Source organism: Mytilus trossulus, chromosome 11, assembly GCF_036588685.1.
Source record: "Mytilus trossulus isolate FHL-02 chromosome 11, PNRI_Mtr1.1.1.hap1, whole genome shotgun sequence".
NCBI classification, from domain to species: domain Eukaryota; kingdom Metazoa; phylum Mollusca; class Bivalvia; order Mytilida; family Mytilidae; genus Mytilus; species Mytilus trossulus.
The window spans coordinates 54,562,739-54,584,557 of NC_086383.1; the positions used below are offsets into that span (position 1 = coordinate 54,562,739).

At 32.3% G+C, this 21,819-nt stretch overlaps 1 protein-coding gene across 1 annotated transcript; it reads left to right on the forward strand.

The window, feature by feature from the left end:
* Nucleotides 1–4,970: 4,970 nt before the first annotated feature.
* LOC134690168 (ankyrin repeat domain-containing protein 50-like) lies at nt 4,971–20,316 on the forward strand. The gene is made up of 7 exons (XM_063550146.1): nt 4,971–4,988; nt 6,229–6,312; nt 16,809–16,907; nt 17,241–17,339; nt 17,677–17,775; nt 18,814–18,921; nt 20,254–20,316. Exons 1-7 carry the CDS (start codon nt 4,971–4,973, stop codon nt 20,314–20,316), a joined length of 570 nt encoding a protein of 189 aa, XP_063406216.1.
* The last annotated feature ends 1,503 nt before the right edge of the window (nt 20,317–21,819 follow it).

Genomic DNA, 21,819 nt, shown 5'->3' on the forward strand with positions numbered 1-21,819 from the left:
TCTTAGTAATCTTTTACAAAAATCTTCTCCTCTGAAACAACTGGGCTAAATTAAACCAAACTTGGCCACAACTATCATTGGGGTATCTAGTTTAAAAAATGTGTGGTGTGTCCCGGCCAACCAACCAAGATGGCCGCCACATCTAAAAATAGAACATAGGGGTAAAATGCAGTTTTTGGCTTATAACTCAAAAACCAAAGCATTTACAGCAAATCTGCCATGGGTAAAATTGGTTATCAGGCTAAAATCTATCTGCCCTGAAATTGTCAGATGAATTGGACAACCCGTTGTTGGGTTGCTGCCCCTGATATGGTAATTTTAAGGAAATTTTGCTGTTTTTGGTTATTATCTTGAATATTATTATAGATAGAGATAAACTGTAAAAAACAATAAATGTTGGCAAAGTCAGATCTGCAAATAAGTCAACACGAATGAAATTGTCAGTTGACCCCTTTAGGAGTTATTGCCCTTTATAGTCATGTTTTAACCATTTTTTTTCGTAAATCTTAGTAATCTTTTACAAAAATCTTCTCCTCTGAAACTACTGGGCCAAGTTAATTATAGATAGAGATAATTGTAAGCAGCTAGAATGTTCAGTAAATTAATTGTACAAACACATCACCATCAACAAAACACAATTTTGTCATGGATCCATCTACGTCCTTTGTTTAATATTCACATATACCAAGGTGAGCGACACAGGCTCTTTAGAGCCTCTTGTTTTTCAGAACCATTACATTTTTTGAGGAGGGCCTTTCACTTGAAAATTCAAATGGTCTACATGATCCAGGACTTAACATTCTTTTAAGCAAATTTTAAAACGTACTTACAGAAAATGGCTGTTGGCATGACTTTGCTATCTATATCTATGTTTAAATCGCTTATATGACCGTTGGCAGTCTTCTGAGGTCAACTCTATACTTATTTGAATGCCGTCAGGACTCATATACACATGAAACGATAATACATATTATCAAGCCTTGTAAATTATCGGTTAAAGGCTGTGAGGTGACCTATAGTTGTTAACTTCTATGTTATTTGGTCTCTGGTGGAGACACGTATCACTGGCAATCATAAAACATCTTATGTTATGTTGAAAAACATTTGCAAAAGGGTCATACTTTATTTATGCTATTTTATTTAATACACTTTTTGTTTTTAATTAAGTTGGGGGTATTCACCATGTTTATGTATGGCAGGATGTGGAAATGCTATCCCCAGCTCGTACATTTGAACAACCTGACAAGTATTTTTTTTTGACTGGCTTGCCCTTGGACAAGTAAAAAATTACACTGAACTAAATTCAATTTAATAAAAAATATAGAATTATTTTTACAGCTTATTAAGATATATTATTTTTGGTAATTGAAACCTATGCAGGCCATAATCTTGCCTGCGAAATGACGATTTAAGTCGCCTAAGAATTTTGAAAATCACTCAGGTTACCAATGATCATCATGTGAAAAACATATTCAAGTCAAAACAGCAATGTTCATGAATTAAATAAAACAGGAAGTAGATTAATTACCAAAATAAAAAAACCATAAGTATGCACACCCAGTTATCATAAATATTTAATACGTTATCTTAGTCCATTGACCAGTAATCGTCTATTAGGATTTATGCCTTATCCAAGGGCGGTGTCATTTTAATTTTTCTCGACTGAGTTTCTATTGAGATGGATAAAAACCTGCTAAAAACAGATACACCAGGTTATCAAGACAAAAGGAATAAAAATATTATTGATGAGTCTAGTAAAATACAGAAAATGCAGGCACAGAAATATAGATTCTTACACTGCAACAAGTGTATTACGATATTTCTCCACTCAAGACAGTTGAATTTTATTATTTAAAGCGCGAGGCTTGCCGAGCCCTTTAAATAATAAAATTGAACTGTCGAGAGTGGAAAAATATCGTAATACACGAGTTAAAGTGTCGGAATCTGTTTCTCTAATGCTTTTTATCGTTTTTTTCAAAAAATTTCAGAAAATTGTGCTCTTTATATGCGACTTCATCAGGCAAGTTTGCCTTTTTTCATGACGTCACAATAGGAAAATTGAGAAGAAAACAAAACATTTTGTCGTCATAATCAAATTTCGACTAATCATTAGCCGAGAACAGATTTTTCACTAGTGAGGAGAAATATTTTTCTCACATCGGTCAGGAAATGTGAAAATAGCACAAAAATTAGAGAAAGACGGAGAATATAAAAAAGAAAACAGAATCAAGAATTCTAGACGTCGTAGCCTATAAATCTCCACTGGCGCTCCAGTGAAGAAATGTCACTGATGTTTAACCCCATACCTCCTTTTATATATACAAAAATATCACAAGTATCATTTATTTTGCTTAAAAACACTCTTAAGAATCAAACAAGCTTATAGTGAGTTACCTCCATTATTTATTGGGCTCAAATTCAGAGCAAGTATATATTTTTTCCACACTGGTAAAATTTACAATAATACTTCCCCAGGGACAAAAGCTCACAAATAATATTTCCCCACACATGATATATTTATAAATAATTTGCTAGTTCTTTTTGGGTTTTGAATGATTCTGCCTTTTTGAAAAGTCTTATTTTTGAAAACTCTGTCAAATTGAAAAAATCTGTCTCATGTTTGGGAGGCTGATGAGTCAATCCATTGTCCAGTAAACCCATAATTAAAAAATTGCTGCTGCTGCTTTGCCTTTCTATCGTCATAAAGCTGAAGTCAAAAGTTAAAAATCTGGCTCAGATGGTTTATTATTAAAATATGGATTGTTTTGTTTAATACTTTGTTGATTTCATGATAAAAAAAGTAATAATTTTGTATAGACTTAAAATATTCTGAATACTAGTAAGATAAAAAGGTATAGGTAACTAAAGTCTTCACTTCTCATTGTTGAAAGCTGTGCAATAACTTGTCCTTTTGTCAAAGTACCATACACTCTTTAATAGTCTGACTTTTGTAATACTGACGAACTGTAGGATGTGTGAAGATCTGTTCAAACCAAATAGTATTGCCGTATATACATACAAGAAGATGTGGTATAAGTGCCAATGAGACAACTCTCCATCCAAGTCACAATTTATAAGTAAACCATTATAGGTCAAAGTACAGTCTTCAACACGGAGCCTTGGCTCACACCTCTCAGCAAGCTATAAAGGGCCCCAAAAATCACTAGTGTTAAACCTTTCAAACAGGGAAACCAACAAAGGTCTAATCTATATAAAAAACAAGAAATGAGAAACACTCATGAACCACATCAACAAACGAACTACTGAACATCAAATTCCTGACTTAGGACGGTTGAAAACAATTGCAACGGGTTTGAACGTTTTAATGTATGAATGAATTGTCAGACAAATAAAAAAAATTAAAACAAAAAAGTGTTAAAATACGGAAGGCCAACTCTTTTGATATCACATCAAAGAAAAACATGCACATTTTTAAGAGACTATCAGCTGTTGATGTTTATTTGCCGGTGTAGCGCCATATTATTTATACAAACCCCCTCCTTGGCTGTATTTGGTGAAGTTCCTAATTCGTAGGATTACAAAAGACCTGCTTATTGAATAAGGGAGCACATTGGTACTGTGAAAGTACTTTTATTCGTGAGGAACCAATTTTCGTGGTTTTCGTGGATGACTTTATCCAAGAAATTAAATGTCCAAAGAAATAAAACGACCAATACCGTTGTCCATATCAAGACATGGAGATCCCTTTGTAGGTTTGACTACTGAAAAAATCTAGAGAATACATCGAATATCGCCAATTCTGTTTATAGCTTGGGCAAACGCACTATGATCTACAACTGCAGGCAGGATTTTACCCATTTAATCTTTAAAAACCTAAACTGTACAACTTTTGATCTTTTAATTGTCATAAAAAAAATTGAACGATGAAAGTCAGATTTCAGCTATTGGTATATATATGCCATAATAAAGTGTTCATTTTATATCCTCATAGTCCTCGTACGTATGGGAAATAATAATTTCATGCTGGGCTTGCTTTTGCTAAGAATTACTTTACAATTCAAGATACGTTTATAGCATTTGTTTATGTTACTGTTTTCTTTAGGTGACATGTTTATGGCCTAATGTTCAATGGTCTTAAATCTGTTGATCACTCTATCTCAGGTTAATTAGTGTGATCACTACAATTTACACGGATCAATTTTACTTTGCAATTTCCTTCAATCCAGTCAATTTGTAACCTTCGTTAGTAATGCCTTCACTTTTGTCAGTTTTTTTTTAGAAAACTAAAATCCACTAATTTAAAAACCCACGAACATGTAAATGTTGCTCAAACCACGTAAAATGATACCCACGAATTAAAGTACATTCACAGTATATTAAATTAGCACAAAGGACACAAAATAGCAGAATGTTTATAAACATATGGTATGTAATAAGGACATAAAATATCAGAATGTTTATAATCATATGGTATGTAATAAGGACATATTCAATATTTTATGACACATTATGTAAAAAGTTATTAGTCACTTGTGTAATAAATTAAAATTCATATTCCTTCACCATGATTAATTTACAACTACACTTGCACATGTTGGGAAGGTAGGCAGTCTTTCTTTCTTTTTACCAGAATTGGGTTTCCAAATGGTAAAAAGAGAACCACTTCATGAAATTATTCAGTGATTTTTTTGTACCTTTAAGCAATGATGAAATTCTAATTCAGTCATTTTGGTTTGTTCCTTTCTAGAGTTATGGTTCTTGATCATTGGGAAAATTAAAAGATTTTTTGGCATCTGGATGATAAAGAAAAAACCACTGAAATGGTATATACATTATGAAATGTTAAAGGTATGTAATTGAGCACTAAACACAGGCGAGACTCAGTATCACTCATTTCAGTATTTACCGTTTCAGAGTTGTGGTTGTTGATAATTTTTAATTAGCAGAAACAATTAGCCCGTCAATTATTACTCAACAGATTTATACATTTATTTTTCTTTTTAGGAAATATGGAAAATTGGAATGAGGTAAGATTTTTTCTTCTTTAAAGTCAAACAGTCGAGTGATTTTTTTTAGCCTGCAACTTTTATGTCGCGAAAGCGAGACAATGTGATCTTAGATTCCCTCGACAGCGTCAACATTAAGGTTCATTCTGTTGTTAAATTTTTTTTTTAGACATCAATTTTTTTTTGTCAAACCTTCATGGAATTTTAAGAAACTTGGACAGAAGCTTTTTTATGAACACAATACTGTAACCATTATAACTCGTGCAATACAGCATTTTATTTTTTAACTACTCTCTCAACATGGGAAAGAAGTGACGAAGACCCCTAAACGTACAAATGATGTTCACTAAAACAAAAGATTTTGACGGAAATGCAAAGAACTCAAAAGAGGTCTATTCATTTTAATTACCCAAGCTTACCTATTGTTTGTCATAAAACTTGGAAGTAGTGATTAACTAGTTATCAAAGGTACCAGGATTATAATTTAGTACGCCAGACGCGCGTTTCGTCTACATAAGACTCATCAGTGACGCTCATATCAAAATAGTTATAAACCAAACAAATACAAAGTTGAAGAGCATTGAGGATCCAAAATTCCAAAAAGTAAAAACACATAAGTGTCAAATATGTCCCCACTGATAAAAAGGCTACTTTTAATTAAATAGTCACTATTTATTAATTTCTTTTTCTTGATTGAAAATATGTTTTTGGGCTAAAATATTAAAAACAACACTGTTATTTCTTTAACAGAGTAAGCTCAGAGACATTCAAAATAAATCTGTCAAAAAAATTATATCATCAAACATACAAATGTTACACTGCTACTTTCCAAGTTGTAATAAATTGCATGTTTATATTGAAAATATTGAAACACAATTTTCACTCAGATTGGCTTTTTTATGTGAGGATGAAATGTTTAAAAAAAAAATATTTTTCTTCTTCAAAACTTAGGAACAGTATACAATGTAATCATAAGCAGGGTTTCCTCTGGGTCTGTTTTCTTTTTTCACCACCTCTTTTGCCAAAACAATCTATTTTTCGCCACTCTCGATTCCCCCTAAACCACCACCCCACCGCCACCCCAACTATTGTTTGTCACATCATTGTATACTAAAGAGTACAATGTCTCCCTTGTATTAACCAATAAAAATTGGTCATTCTAAAGTGTTCAATAGTTATTGTCTGGTGTTAGCGTGAAAAACATTTAAGTTACTACACTCTTTACATTCTGTTAAATGTAACCTCTATTTCTTTCTTACAGGAACTCATTAAAGCTGCTAAAAAAGGAAGAGTAGAAGAACTGAAGCTTTGCCTAGCAAACGGAGCTAACATTGAATATCAAAGGGTAAATTTGTAACATTGAATATCAAAGGGTAAACTTGTAACATTGAATATCAAAGGGTAAACTTGTAACATTGAATATCAAAGGGTAAACTTGTAACATTGAATATCAAAGGGTAGACTTGTAACATTGAATATCAAAGGGTAAACTTGTAACATTGAATATCAAAGGGTAAACTTGTAACATTGAATATCAAAGGGTAAACTTGTAACATTGAATATCAAAGGGTAAACTTGTAACATTGACTATCAAGAAGGTAAACTTATAACATTGACTATCAAGTAGGTAAACTTATAACATTGACTTTCAAATAGGTAAACTTGTAACATTGACTATAAAGTAGGTAAACTTGTAACATTGGCTATCAAGTAGGTAAACTTGCAACATTGACTATCAAGTAGGTAAACTTGTAACATTGACTATCAAGTAGGTAAACTTTTAACATTGACTATCAAGTAGGTAAACTTATAACATTGACTTTCAAATAGGTAAACTTGTAACATTGACTATCAAGTAGGTAAACCTGTTACATTGACTATCAAGTAGGTAAACTTGTAACATTGACTATCAAGTAGGTAAACTTGTAACATTGACTATCAAGTAGGTAAACTTATAACATTGACTTTCAAGTAGGTAAACATGTAACATTGACTTTCAAATAGGTAAACTTGTAACATTGACTATCAAGTAGGTAAACTTGTAACATTGGCTATCAAGTAGGTAAACTTGCAACATTGACTATCAAGTAGGTAAACTTGTAACATTGGCTATCAAGTAGGTAAACATGTAACACTGACTATCAAGTAGGTAAACATGTAACATTGACTATCAAGTAGATACACTTGTAACATTGACTATCAAGTAGGTAAACTTGTAACATTGACTATCAAGTAGGTAAACTTGTAAGATTGACTATCAAGTAGGTAAACCTGTAACATTGACTATCAAGTAGGTAAACCTGTAGTATTGACTATCAAGTAGGTGAACTTGTAACATTGACTATCAAGTAGGTAAACTTGTAACATTGACTATCAAGTAGGTAAACTTGTAACATTGACTATCAAGTAGGTAAACCTGTAACATTGACTATCAAGTAGGTAAACTTGTAACATTGACTATCAAGTAGGTAAACCTGTAACATTGACTATCAAGTAGGTAAACTTGTAACATTGACTATCAAGTAGGTAAACTTGTAACATTGACTATCAAGTAGGTAAACCTGTAACATTGACTATCAAGTAGGTAAACCTGTAACATTGACTATCAAGTAGGTTAACTTGTAACATTGACTATCAAGTAGGTAAACTTGTTACATTGACTATCAAGTAGGAAAACTTGTAACATTGACTATCAAGTAGGTAAACCTGTAACATTGACTATCAAGTTATAAACTTGCAACATTGACTATCAAGTAGGTAAACTTGTAACATTGACTATCAAGTAGGTAAACTTTTAACATTGACTATCAAGTAGGTAAACTTATAACATTGACTTTCAAATAGGTAAACTTGTAACATTGACTATCAAGTAGGTAAACCTGTTACATTGACTATCAAGTAGGTAAACTTGTAACATTGACTATCAAGTAGGTAAACTTGTAACATTGACTATCAAGTAGGTAAACTTATAACATTGACTTTCAAGTAGGTAAACATGTAACATTGACTTTCAAATAGGTAAACTTGTAACATTGACTATCAAGTAGGTAAACTTGTAACATTGGCTATCAAGTAGGTAAACTTGCAACATTGACTATCAAGTAGGTAAACTTGTAACATTGGCTATCAAGTAGGTAAACATGTAACACTGACTATCAAGTAGGTAAACATGTAACATTGACTATCAAGTAGATACACTTGTAACATTGACTATCAAGTAGGTAAACTTGTAACATTGACTATCAAGTAGGTAAACTTGTAAGATTGACTATCAAGTAGGTAAACCTGTAACATTGACTATCAAGTAGGTAAACCTGTAGTATTGACTATCAAGTAGGTGAACTTGTAACATTGACTATCAAGTAGGTAAACTTGTAACATTGACTATCAAGTAGGTAAACTTGTAACATTGACTATCAAGTAGGTAAACCTGTAACATTGACTATCAAGTAGGTAAACTTGTAACATTGACTATCAAGTAGGTAAACCTGTAACATTGACTATCAAGTAGGTAAACTTGTAACATTGACTATCAAGTAGGTAAACTTGTAACATTGACTATCAAGTAGGTAAACCTGTAACATTGACTATCAAGTAGGTAAACCTGTAACATTGACTATCAAGTAGGTTAACTTGTAACATTGACTATCAAGTAGGTAAACTTGTTACATTGACTATCAAGTAGGAAAACTTGTAACATTGACTATCAAGTAGGTAAACCTGTAACATTGACTATCAAGTTATAAACTTGTAACATTGACTATCAAGTTATAAACTTGTAACATTGACTATCAAGTAGGTAAACCTGTAACATTGACTATCAAGTAGGTAAACCTGTAATATTGACTATCAAGTAGGTAAACCTGTAATATTGACTATCAAGTAGGTAAACTTGTAACATTGACTATCAAGTAGGTAAACTTGTAACATAGTAGGCAAACTTATCATGACACAACAATGGTGTTCAACGCAAAACATGATACATTATGACTTAACACTGATTTTCAACACAGAAAATGAGACACATCATGACACAACACTGGTGTAAAACACATAACATGTAAAACATCATGACACTAAAGTTATGTTCAACACAAAACATGAGTCACATCTTGACACAACACTGGTGTTCAACACAATACATGAGCCACATCGTGACACAACACTGATGTTCAACACAAAATATGACATCATGACACAACACTGATGTTCAACACAAAACGTGAGTCACATCATGACACAACACTGATGTTCAACACAATACACGAGACACATCTTGACACAACTCTGGTGTGCAACACAAAATATAACATCATGACACTCCACTGATGTTCAACACAGAACAAGAGCCACATAATTACAGAACATTGAAGATCAACATAGAACACAAGCTACATCATAACATAACTGTTGTTCATCACAACAAATGAGCCACATCATGACACAACACTGATGTGCAACACAGAACATGAAACACATCATGACAAAACACTGTTGTTCAACACAGAACACGAAACACATCATGACAAAACACTGATGTTCAACACAGAACATGAGACACATCTTGACAGAACACTGATGTTCAACACAGAACATGAGACACATCATGACAAAACACTGATGTTCAACACAGAACATGAGACACATCATGACACAACACTGATGTTCAACACAGAACATGAGACACATCATGACATAACATTGATGTTCAACACAGAACATGAGACACATCATGACACAACACTGATGTTCAACACAGTTCATGAGACACATCATGACAAAACACTGATGTTCAACACAGAACATGAGACACATCATGACAAAATACTGATGTTCAACACAGAACACGAGAGACATTATGACAAAACACTGATGTTCAACACAGAACATGAGACACATCATGACACAACACTGATGTTCAACACAGTTCATGAGACACATCATGACAAAATACTGATGTTCAACACAGAACACGAGAGACATTATGACAAAACACTGATGTTCAACACAGAACATGAGACACATTATGACAAAACACTGATTTTCAACACAGAACACTAGACACATACTGACAAGACACTGATGTTCAACACAGAACAAGAGGCATATTATGACAAAACACTGATGTTCAACACAGAACATGAGACACATTATGACAAAACACTGATGTTCAACACAGAACATGAGACACATTATGACACAAAGTTGATGTTCATCACAACACATGAGCCACATCATGACACAACACTGATGTTTATCACAACACATGAGCCACATTATGACACAACACTGATGTTCAACACAGAACACAAGACACATCATGACAAAACACTGATGTTCAACACAGAACACGAGACACATGACAAAACACTGATGATCAACACAGAACACGAGGCATATTATGAGAAAACACTGATGTTCAACACAGAACATGAGACAAATTATGACAAAACACTGATTTTCAACACAGAACATGAGACAAATCATGACAAAACACTGATGTTCAATACAGAACATGAGACACATTATGACAAAACACTGATGTTCAACACAGAACACGAGACACATCATACCAAAACACTGATGTTCAACACAGAACACGAGGAATATTATGACAAAACACTTGATGTTCAACACAGAACACGAGACACATTATGACAAAACACTGATGTTCAACACAGAACACGATACACATTATGACACAACATTGATGTTCAACACAGAACACAAGACACAACATGGCAAAACACTGATTTTCACCACAGAACACAAGACACAACATGACAAAACACTGATGTTCAACACAGAACATGAGACACAACATGACAAAACACTGATGTTCAACACAGAACATGAGACACATTATGACAAAACACTGATGTTCAACACAGAACATGAGACACATTATGACACAACATTGATGTTCAACACAACACATGAGACACAACAGGACACACCATTGATGTTCCACACAGAAAATGAGACACATCATGACACAACACTGAAACACACATGTAATCAAGGTACTGCACTAAATGTGAAACCTACCATTTTTAGGCAGTTAAGCTGCCTTACGCGAGCACCCTGGATTTGTGTGCTACCCAATAAATGCTGAAATATGTGCCATTGTTATCATCTAGCTGGCTACTATATTATTTATAACTTATTGAACATGTTTTTCATACTTTTCATTCTGGATTACAAAAAATATGACCAGAAAAACCTTAAATGATCGTCGATTTTCCCAAAAGTTTTGAAGTTGCACATAGGAAGTAGAGCACATTAGAAATCCTTATGTAGTTTATTCTCCCCTGAGCTTTTGGCTAAGATGTCAAAGAACAAATGTATGAAATATTTAATCGCCGAAAATCTCTTAAGACAAGTAGTTAAGATTTCCCAAATTGCAAAAGTCGTAGGAATATTGTTTGTCGTCAATACGTAGTCAACTACGTATGTATACGTCAGTAGTCTATTAAATAAGTTCAACTGATCACGCTGTTGGTGGCAATTTTGAATCAGAAAACGAAAATTTCGTATCTTTTCAATTTGGACGCAAGGTTTCAAATTAGCGGTGGTCCGAGGTCTGCGACCTTCCAATTTTGCAGTCGGACTTTCTACTTGGTTACTAGCTACGCCCTACATGCCCGACGGACCTTGAAAGAAAATAAAAAATAACTTTGCAAACATTTTTACCAAAGTTTCCTAATAAAGATCAATAAACGATCTCAAACTTATTTTTATCATTACCATTCATGAGAGCGATGTTCAATTTGTTCAACCGCTAGTTTTATACAGAAAATCGCCGATAATGTGTAAATCCGAGTAGAATCGTATCTCAATCTCTGTCAAAAACAACATTGAAAATAAAATGGCTGCCGCGAGATTACAAAATCGGATCCGATTCCGGAAGCGGATAAGGGTAATCCCGGGTTTTGGCTATTTTAAACTAGAAAATCCAGACAGGTGACAAAATATATCTAGGCACTGGCTACGATTACATGGAAATGTAACAATAATAAAAATATTATTGTTACATAGGAGACTAAATGCCGGAATGCAAAGGCGGATAAGGGACCGATTAATTACGAATGTAACAATAATTACTGAGGCTACGGTTACATGGCGTTATTGTTACATGGCAAACAGCAATCATTAAACTTAAATCTTGTATAGTTTTGTTGCCTTAATCTTGCATATGTACGAAATAATACTTGTAATAATGATAAATAATAAATATAATCGTTAACAAATGGTGTTTAAATTGTTTTTTCTAACGTATAAATGGTTTTAGTGTTTTAAAGATACTACCAAAGGCGAAAATATAAACCAATGTTTTGTTGTTGAGAACTCGGGCTGAGAAAAGTGTTCACTTTAAGTATTTAACTTAACTGCACACCAACTCGTTTTACTGTCATTATACAATGCACAATGGATGAAGAGATTCTTGTGACCAATTTTGTTGTGGGTGAAAAATTTAAAACTTGGGATCCGTTTGAAACAAAAAGGGATATCGCAGAATGGAACTGTACAGTATGTGATACGGACGTTCACAGTGCGGCATCACTGGTGTGTGATGGCTGCTTGGAGTGGTTTCACCAAAAATGTGTCGGACTCAGAAATGCTCCAAAAACCACTTACTGGATATGTAGAAAATGTCATTGCAAATAAATAATTAAAGAATTTATATTTAATAATTGTATGTATTGTAAATATAAAATAAATGTCTTTAATTTTTATTATCTAGTACATTTTAATAGACCCATCGTATATTGCTGTTTTTCATGTAACAATAACGCCATGCAACCGTAGTCTCATTAATTATTGTTACATTCGTAATTAATCGGTTCCTTATCCGCCTTTGCATTCCGGCATTTAGTCTCCTATGTAACAATAATATTTTTATTATTGTTACATTTCCATGTAACCGTAGCCAGTGCCATATATCTATGCATGGTGAATAAATATAAACACTAGAATTGAAAATCAAAAGATATATGCTGAGACTACTTTAACAAAGTAGTCTCAGATATATATATAAAAGATGAAAAAGCAGAAAATACTTTGTACATCAATTATAGTGTCAAAATCCAATACAATGTGATAGTGGTAACAGTTTATCTAACAGTTTAATTTGTTTTTATCAGTGATAAATGTTGGTAATGCATGTTAAATGTTTTTCAAGTTAAACATATTACTGCAATTTCAAGGGGTATTTTTTTTCTTCTCAGTTTTGATAGGTCAGTTAAAATAGCTGGAAGTTTCTTCTATATAAAAAAAAGATGTGGTATGATTGCCAATGAGACAAATATCCACAACAGACCAAAATGAAATATAGGGGAAGTCCCTGTGGTCACCCTACCCCTAATGTTAAGAACTTTGAAACAGTTGGGATCCACAACTCTAAATTAAATGAAATATAGGGGGAGTCCCTGCAGTCACCTGATTGAGAAATTGGAAACAGTCGAGATCCCCACCTTTAGATTAAACCATATATATTCATGTATGATAATTAATCAAATGAAATATAGGGAGAGTCCTTAGGGTCACCCTACCCACTCCTGTTTGATAACTTAGAAACAAATGAGATCCCCACTCCTCAACCATCTATATTCATGTACCGGTATTGGACAATATAACAAATCAAATTAAATAAAGGGGAAGTCACTGGGGTCCCCCAACCCTCCTGTTTGAAAACTTGATAACGGTCGAGATCTCCACCAATAAACCATATATATTCATGTATGGGACTATATAAAAAATCAAATGAAAATTAGGGGTAGTCCCTAGGGTCACCCCACACCCTCTTGTGTATGTTTTGAGAACTTGTAAAAGATTGAGATACCAACGCCCAAACCATATTCATTCCTGTTTGTCATTTCAAAAAAGATTGAATGACATACAAGGTCAATCTCATGGGCGACACATATGCATATCACTTTGCTAGACCCTAACACCTGTCATTTTATTTCAAACTTAGACATCATGGACTTGGGATGAAGGTGGAAGTCATTTATATTTATCAGTCAGACCTCACCATTGATCCCTGTAGTAGTAAACATTTGTCTGATTTGTGTCTCATAACTTTTGTACTGTACAACACAAACTCAGTTTTTGTTTCCAGGGAAGCAAGTCCATTCATACTTTTACAAGCTTGTACTAAAGTCAACTTGAACTACTAACAGTCAACTAATACGAACAATTAAGACCAAGTAGAAGAACTGCAATCATTGCAAATTTGTACCACTGCTGACTCATTAAAGACTCACGACCATTCGTGGTCATGTGCGTTGCTATTGAAAACCTTGATAAAAGATGAATTATTTGCCTTAATGTTTAATTCATTAAATGAACATAAATGTACAATTATATATGAATGTTTAATGCTTTGATTTAAAGCATAACACTGACATACTAATACTAACATATGTTCTACACCTGACTACTTAGAGTAAAAAGACAAACAAATATAACAGCACACAACACATGGTCTGGACCTGACTACTCATAGTAAATAGACAAACAAATACAACAACTAACAACACATGGTCTGGACCTGACTACTCAGAGAAAATAGACAAACAAATATAACAACACACAACACATGGTCTGGACCTGACTACTTAGTGTAAATAGACAAACAAATATAACAACACATAATACATGGACTGGACCTGACTACTCAGAGTAAATAGACAAACAAATATAACAACACACAACACATGACCTGGACCTGAATACTCAGAGTTAATAGACAAACAAATATAACAACACACAACAAATGGTCTAGACCTGACTACTAAGAGTAAATAGACAAACAAATATAACAACACACAATACATGGATTTGACCTGACTACTCAGAGTAAATAAACGAGCAAATATTACAACACACAACACATGGTCTGGACCTGACCTGACTACCCAGAGTTAATAGACAAACAAATATAACAACACTCAACACATGGTCTGAACCTGACCTGACTACTCAGAATAAATAGATAAACAAATATAACAACAAACACCACATGGTCTGAACCTGACCTGAATACTCAGAGTAAATAGACAAACAAATATTACAATAAACAACACATGGCCTGTATCTGACCTGATTACTCAGAGTAAATAGACAAACAAATATAACAACAAACAACACATGGTCTGGACCTGGCTACTCAGAGTAAATAGACAAATATAACAACACACAACACATGGTCTGGACCTGAACACTGAGAGTAAATAGACAAATAAATATAACAACACATGGTCTGGTCCTGACTACTCAAAGTAAATAGACAAACAAATATAACAACAAACAACACATGGTCTGGACCTGACCTGAATACTCAGAGTAAATAGATAAACAAATATAACAACAAACAACACATGGTCTGGACCTGGCTACTCAGAGTAAATAGACAAATATAACAACACACAACACATGGTCTGGGCCTGAATACTGAGAGTAAATAGACAAACAAATATAACAACAAACAACACATGGTCTGGAACTGACCTGACTACTCAGAGTAAATAGACAAACAAATACAACTTACAACACATGGTCTGGACCTGACTTCTCAGAGTAAATAGACAAACAAATATAACAACAAACAACACATGGTTTGGACCTCACTACTCACGAGTAAATAGACAAACAAATATAACAACAAACAACACATGGTCTGGACCTGACCTGACTACTCAGAGTAAATAGACAAACAAATATAACAACACACAACACATGGTCTGGACCTGACTAGTCAGAGTAAATAGACAAACAAATATAACAACAAACAACACATGGTCCAGGTTGTCTGATTTGATATGGGCACAAAATGTGGATGGGTTAAACCATATTTGCTTTTGTACAATTCCCCCTTGGCCTATCTAGACCATTGATATTAAAAATAAAACCCACAATAACAAAACCTGCACTGTTCAAATACCATTGGTCTGTATGGAGACTGATATTTAGTCATTATACTGAATCAACATTAAATTAAAATTCTTAATATAATAAGACAGTTTTAATTGGAAAAAAAATATGCAGGGTTTGATTTTAAAATATTTGTCTTTTTGTTTGAGTTATAGATGGTGAAGTTCTTATTTTGCTTCTTGACAAGAAATATTTTTTTACATTTATGTTTCACTTGATGTTGTGTTAACAACTTTGGTCAGGTAGTGATATGTATAAAGATGTAATGTAGAAACATCTTGTAAAAAGGACAAATAGTCGTTAGATTCATATAAAATGTAATTCCGTATAACTCATATAATTGTTCTGTATCTGACATGTCTGAAAATACTATTCTTTTTCACTTTTCTTTGATTTTTTTTAAATTAATATTTATACTGAATCTGCACTAAATCCTGTTGTTAATTACACATGTTTAATGGACAACAAATGCTTGTATGAATAATAATAATGATAATAATAATAATCTTTATTTAAACATGTTTTAGTATCTCATTTTCTTTATGTTGTACTAAATCAGGAAATAAAACTTTTTTCATGCTTTTTTGAATAATTTATTATAAATGGAATCTACACTAAATCCTGTTGTAACTTATACAGGTTTAATGGACAACAAATATTTGTCAGAATTATATAAAGTGGGGTCTCATTTAACTCATAGTATTGTTCTGAATCAGAAAATATAACTTTTTTCATTTTTCTTTGAAAAAATTACTTTTATAACATTTATGATTTTACTGAATGTACACTAAATCCTGTTGTTAATTAGACAGTTTTAATTAATGTGACTATTTATTTTTGTTTATATTTATTACACAACATTGATCAGTTTATTAGACAAATTTGATGTCAGTTGTATTATTCCAGGAGTATGGACGGACAGCATTAATGTGGGCTGCCAGTGGAGGACATGTGGAAGTGTGTCAACTTCTTCTGGAGAACAGATGTAACACAGATATCACAACAGTATGTTATCTACTAAATCTGATCACATTACTTTTAATCAACACTAATCATGTTGTTAATTAGACAGGTTTAATGAACTAATATTTGTTAGAATCATATAAAGTGGGGTCTCATTTTACTCATAGTATTGTTCTGAATCAGAAAATATAACTTTTTTCATTTTTCTTTGAAAAATTTACTTTTATAAAAATTAATGATTTTACTGAATCTACACTAAATCCTGTTGTTAATCAGACAGTTTTAATTAATCTGACTGTTTATTTTTGTTTATATTTATTACACAACATTGTCCAGTTTATCAGACAAGTTTTGATGTCAGTTGTATTATTCCAGTGGGATGGATGGACAGCATTAATGTCGGCTGCCACTGAAGGACATGTGGAAGTGTGTCAACTTCTCCTGGAGAACAGATGTAAAACAGATATCACAGATGTATGTTATCTACTAAATCTGATCACATTACTGTTAATCAACACAAAATTATGTTGTTAATTAGACAGGTTTAATGAACAAATATATTTGAAATAATCATATAAAGTGGGGTCTCATTTTACTCATAGTATTGTTCTGAATCAGAAAATACATCTTTTTTTCATTTTTCTTAAAAAAAAAATATTTTCTTAAAATTTATGATTAAACTTAATCTACACTTAATCCTGTTGTTAATCAGACAGTTTTAATTAATGTGACTGGTAATTTCTGTTTATATTTATTACACAACATTGTCCAGTTTATCAGACAAGTTTTGATGTCAGTTGTATTATTCCAGGTTAATGGAGAGACAGCATTAATGAGGGCTGCCAGGGGAGGACATGTGGAAGTGTGTCAACTTCTCCTGGAGAACAGATGTAACAAAGATATCACATCAGTATGTTATCTACTAAATCTGATCACATTACTGTTAATCAAAACAAAATCATGTTGTTAATTAGACAGGTTTAATGGACAACAAATATTTGTAATAATTATATAAAGTGGGGTCTCATTTTACTCATAGTATTGTTCTGAATCAGAAAATAAAACTTTTTTTCATTATTCTTTAAAAAAAAATTTTTTTTAAATTTATGATTATACTGAATCTACAATAAAATCCTGTTGTTAATTAGACAGGTTTAATGAACAAATATTGTTAGTAATTATTATATAAAGTGGGGTCTCATTTTACTCATAGTATTGTTCTGAATCAGAAAATACAACTTTTTTTCATTTGTCTTTAAAAAAAATATTTTCTTAAAATTTATGATTCTACTACTGGATCTACACTAAATCCTGTTGTTAATTAGACAGTTTTAATGTATGTTATCTACTAAATCTGATCACATTACTGTTAACCAACATAAAGTTGTTAATAAGACAGGTTTAATGGACAACTATTGTTTGTAATAATTATATAAAGTGGGGTCTCATTTTTCTTGTCTCCTCACACTTAATCAGGAAATGTAACTATTTTTCATATATCTTTGAAAAAGTTTTTTTTTTTAAATTGATCATTATTCTGAACTATGTTAATCAGACAGATTTCATTATTATATCAACAAATACTTGCTAGAATTATATAAAGTGAGAACTCATTCAATTCTGTGCATTGCACTGAATCCATTGAGTTAAATATTTTATGCATTTCATGAAAAATATTTTTTTTTTACATTTCTGATGGAACTTCTGACATCCCACAAAAAAACTTGTTATTTATTTGTTGTTTATGTACAATGTAAATACAAGTGTGACTGGTCATTTTGTTCAAGACCACTGATTCATGTGAGATATATTTTGTTTTTATTTATTACACAACATTATCCAGTTTATTAGACAAATTTTAATGTCAGTTGTAGGATATGTTGTATATTATTGATATTGATAACAAAGTATAATCCTAATATTTACATGTTATTTGGTATTATTATAGATAGATGGAGAAACAGCTTTACATCTGGCTGCTAAGTGTGGACATCTACAGACCACAATATGTCTGGTAGAACAAGGAGGCATCAGTCCCTTGGTTAAAACACATGAGGTAATATTATATAGTAAATGCTCAGTATTCAACTAGTAAATAATGCATCACTAAAATGATGTTTAAGATATTTTTGGTCAAATGGATTTTTTTTCTCAAGGTTATAGTTAGTCATATGATCCTTTAAATTAAACTAAAAATATGGAGTGTTTTATAGACTTGTATGGCTTAGTTTTTAGTAAAAAAACACATGAACATAGATGTTCTTATAAAAAATCCATTTTTTTTCTTCAAAATCTTCAAAAATGATTCTGTATAGACAATTTGCACACATTGGATTAGTTGTACTATAGGTAACTTTCGCATCATTCAAAAATATGTTGCCAAACTATATGAATATCTCAGTTTTAGTGAAAACAGCTATGGTCATTACGTTAAAGTAATTTGGTTAAAAACATGATAATTGATGCAACGGAGTAGGTCCAGTAAGACCCCTTTTTGGCCCCAAAATATAGCTGTTTTAAAAAATTGTTAAAATGTAAACTTTTAGTTATTTATTGGACAGTAAAATGCTTCTGCTACATAAATATGGGCTGTTTTTGACTATACAATGCACATATATTGGGTACTAGCACCATTAAGTCATGCTAAATTACTGAAATCTTCACAATTCTAACATTTTAGTTAAATTGTAGACGGTTTTCGTGAAAAACGAAATTGGCCGCATTCGTGTTCATCCTTAATATTGAAATGTAAGTTGTATTTTATGATAATACATAACATATATAAAGGTTGAGGATGAACACGGATGCGGCCACTATCATTTTTGACAAAAAAACATCTGAAAAGTGACATTTTTCAACATATTTGGTAGATTTTTCATATTTTAGCTTGAATCGGTGTGTTTTTTATGACTAAATCAGTTAAAATCTTTCACATAAACTAATTGATTCAAATAAAATAGACACTAAAGGGTTTAAAAAGTGGTCAAAATCTTTCGTCAGATGAACCTGAAATTTCAGGCCAAAATCGGCCCTTACCAGACCTACTCCTTAGAAACACTTAAAGCTGTTTTAAAGACCACAGCAAAAGTTCAAAAGTAGTGACTCTGCAGCTTTCGCTTATCTAACAGAAGATGATTATTTGTGTACACCAATTTGAAACATTCTTATTGCCTGGTAAACAAATTACATTATTTCTTGTCATCGGTACGGCAGATTTTTTTAAAGGACATTATCTCCCCCTTTGGCGCATTTTCTTCTCTGGAAGAATCTACTCTTTTCGGTCATATGGCAATAAGCTAAATAATTGGCATATTGCCATTTTGATATACCTAAGTAATTTCTAATACATATAATGAATCACTTTTGAATAATTATTAGATTATTTTAGGACAGTACAGAGCATGAACAAGGTTGTGGCAGTAGCCCAACATCATGTATCAGCAAAAACTGAAGTTAAGAAAATAACAATTTTTCCTACCAAGGAAATTTCTGAGCAATGCATATCATTTTAAATGCATTCCCCATTTCCATTCTCAATTTTAATGACTCTTTAAAAGAATAATATTTAATAAAAACATACAAGAAATTAAAGAAAAATGACTTACATAATGTAATATCACTCAGTAACCATCGAAACCAATATAATTACACAGAGTGAAGTCAATATAAAGTGGGATGAAAGACATAACGAGACAAGAGTAGAAGATATTTCAAAACATATAAAACCGGTTGTCATATTGGCAATTATTCCACATGTATATTGACATATCCATCTTAAATGTGGAATAAATAAATCATTCATAAACAAGTTCTGAAGCTAAAAAATCTGAAACCGTGCAAGTTGCACCAACGCATCAAAGAGTTGCTAACTTTCAATTTAATTTATATTGAAAAACCACAAATTTCATTTTTGTATGAAGTTTAAGTTTACTAAACTTTGAATTGTTCTAAAAACTAAGGATTTCCTTATCCCAGGCATAGATAACCTTAGCCGTATTTGACACAGCTTTTTGGATCCTCAATGCTCTTCAACTTTGTACTTGTTTGGCTTTATAAATATTTTGATATGAGCGTCACTGATGAGTCTAATGTAGACGAAACGCGCATCTGGCGTACTAAATTATAATCCTGGTACCTTTGATAACTATTAAGTAGACCTCCAAATAGCTATTGTGGTTGTGCTGCTGGATTGCTGTCTCATTAGAGTTTATCCCAATGCTCATATTTGAAATGCATAATAAAGGAAAAATAGATTTATTTCAATTTCAAGTTAAATGTTTATTAAGGTGGTACCCAACACTTCCACTAAAATAAATTTGGCTCGTTTAATTTTCATAAAATTTTGTCAAAGTATTTACTTTGACACTCAAAAACATAAAAATTTAAAATTTTTTGAACCAACCGTTTTGTCAGAAAAATTTCACTGGTTATATGGAACGGGGACCCAATTATTTGCCCCATTGGAACGCATTGAAAATCATAGTAAATACATAGGGTCCTGTTCAATAAAAAATTTTGATAGCCACCTTGGGACTTCTGGTTCATGTTAGGCATTCATTTTGAAGTGTCTAAGTACAATCTCGGTGCCTCATGACCGGCATTCCGTTGCAAAATTTTGTTTTTATTGACAACAGGGTCAGTCTGTCTACTTCCTGGGAAGAATAAAGGCTAGAATTTAGGCAATTTACTCTATGTACTGACGCCAGATTACATTTAAATCAATCAAAATTTTTACAGAAATTCAAATTAGAAAGCCTACCCTTTCAAATAAATCTACATTCAGTTACAGAACTAGTGAAATAATAACACTACACAATTTATAAAAAAAGTTATATATTTTTTTTAAGAACTACATTCGTGGGTACCACACTGGTTGCCCTAACTGGGATCATATTCCTGTTGGACTTTTTTTTTCCCAAGACTTAAAACTGCACTTTTAAAATAAAGATATACA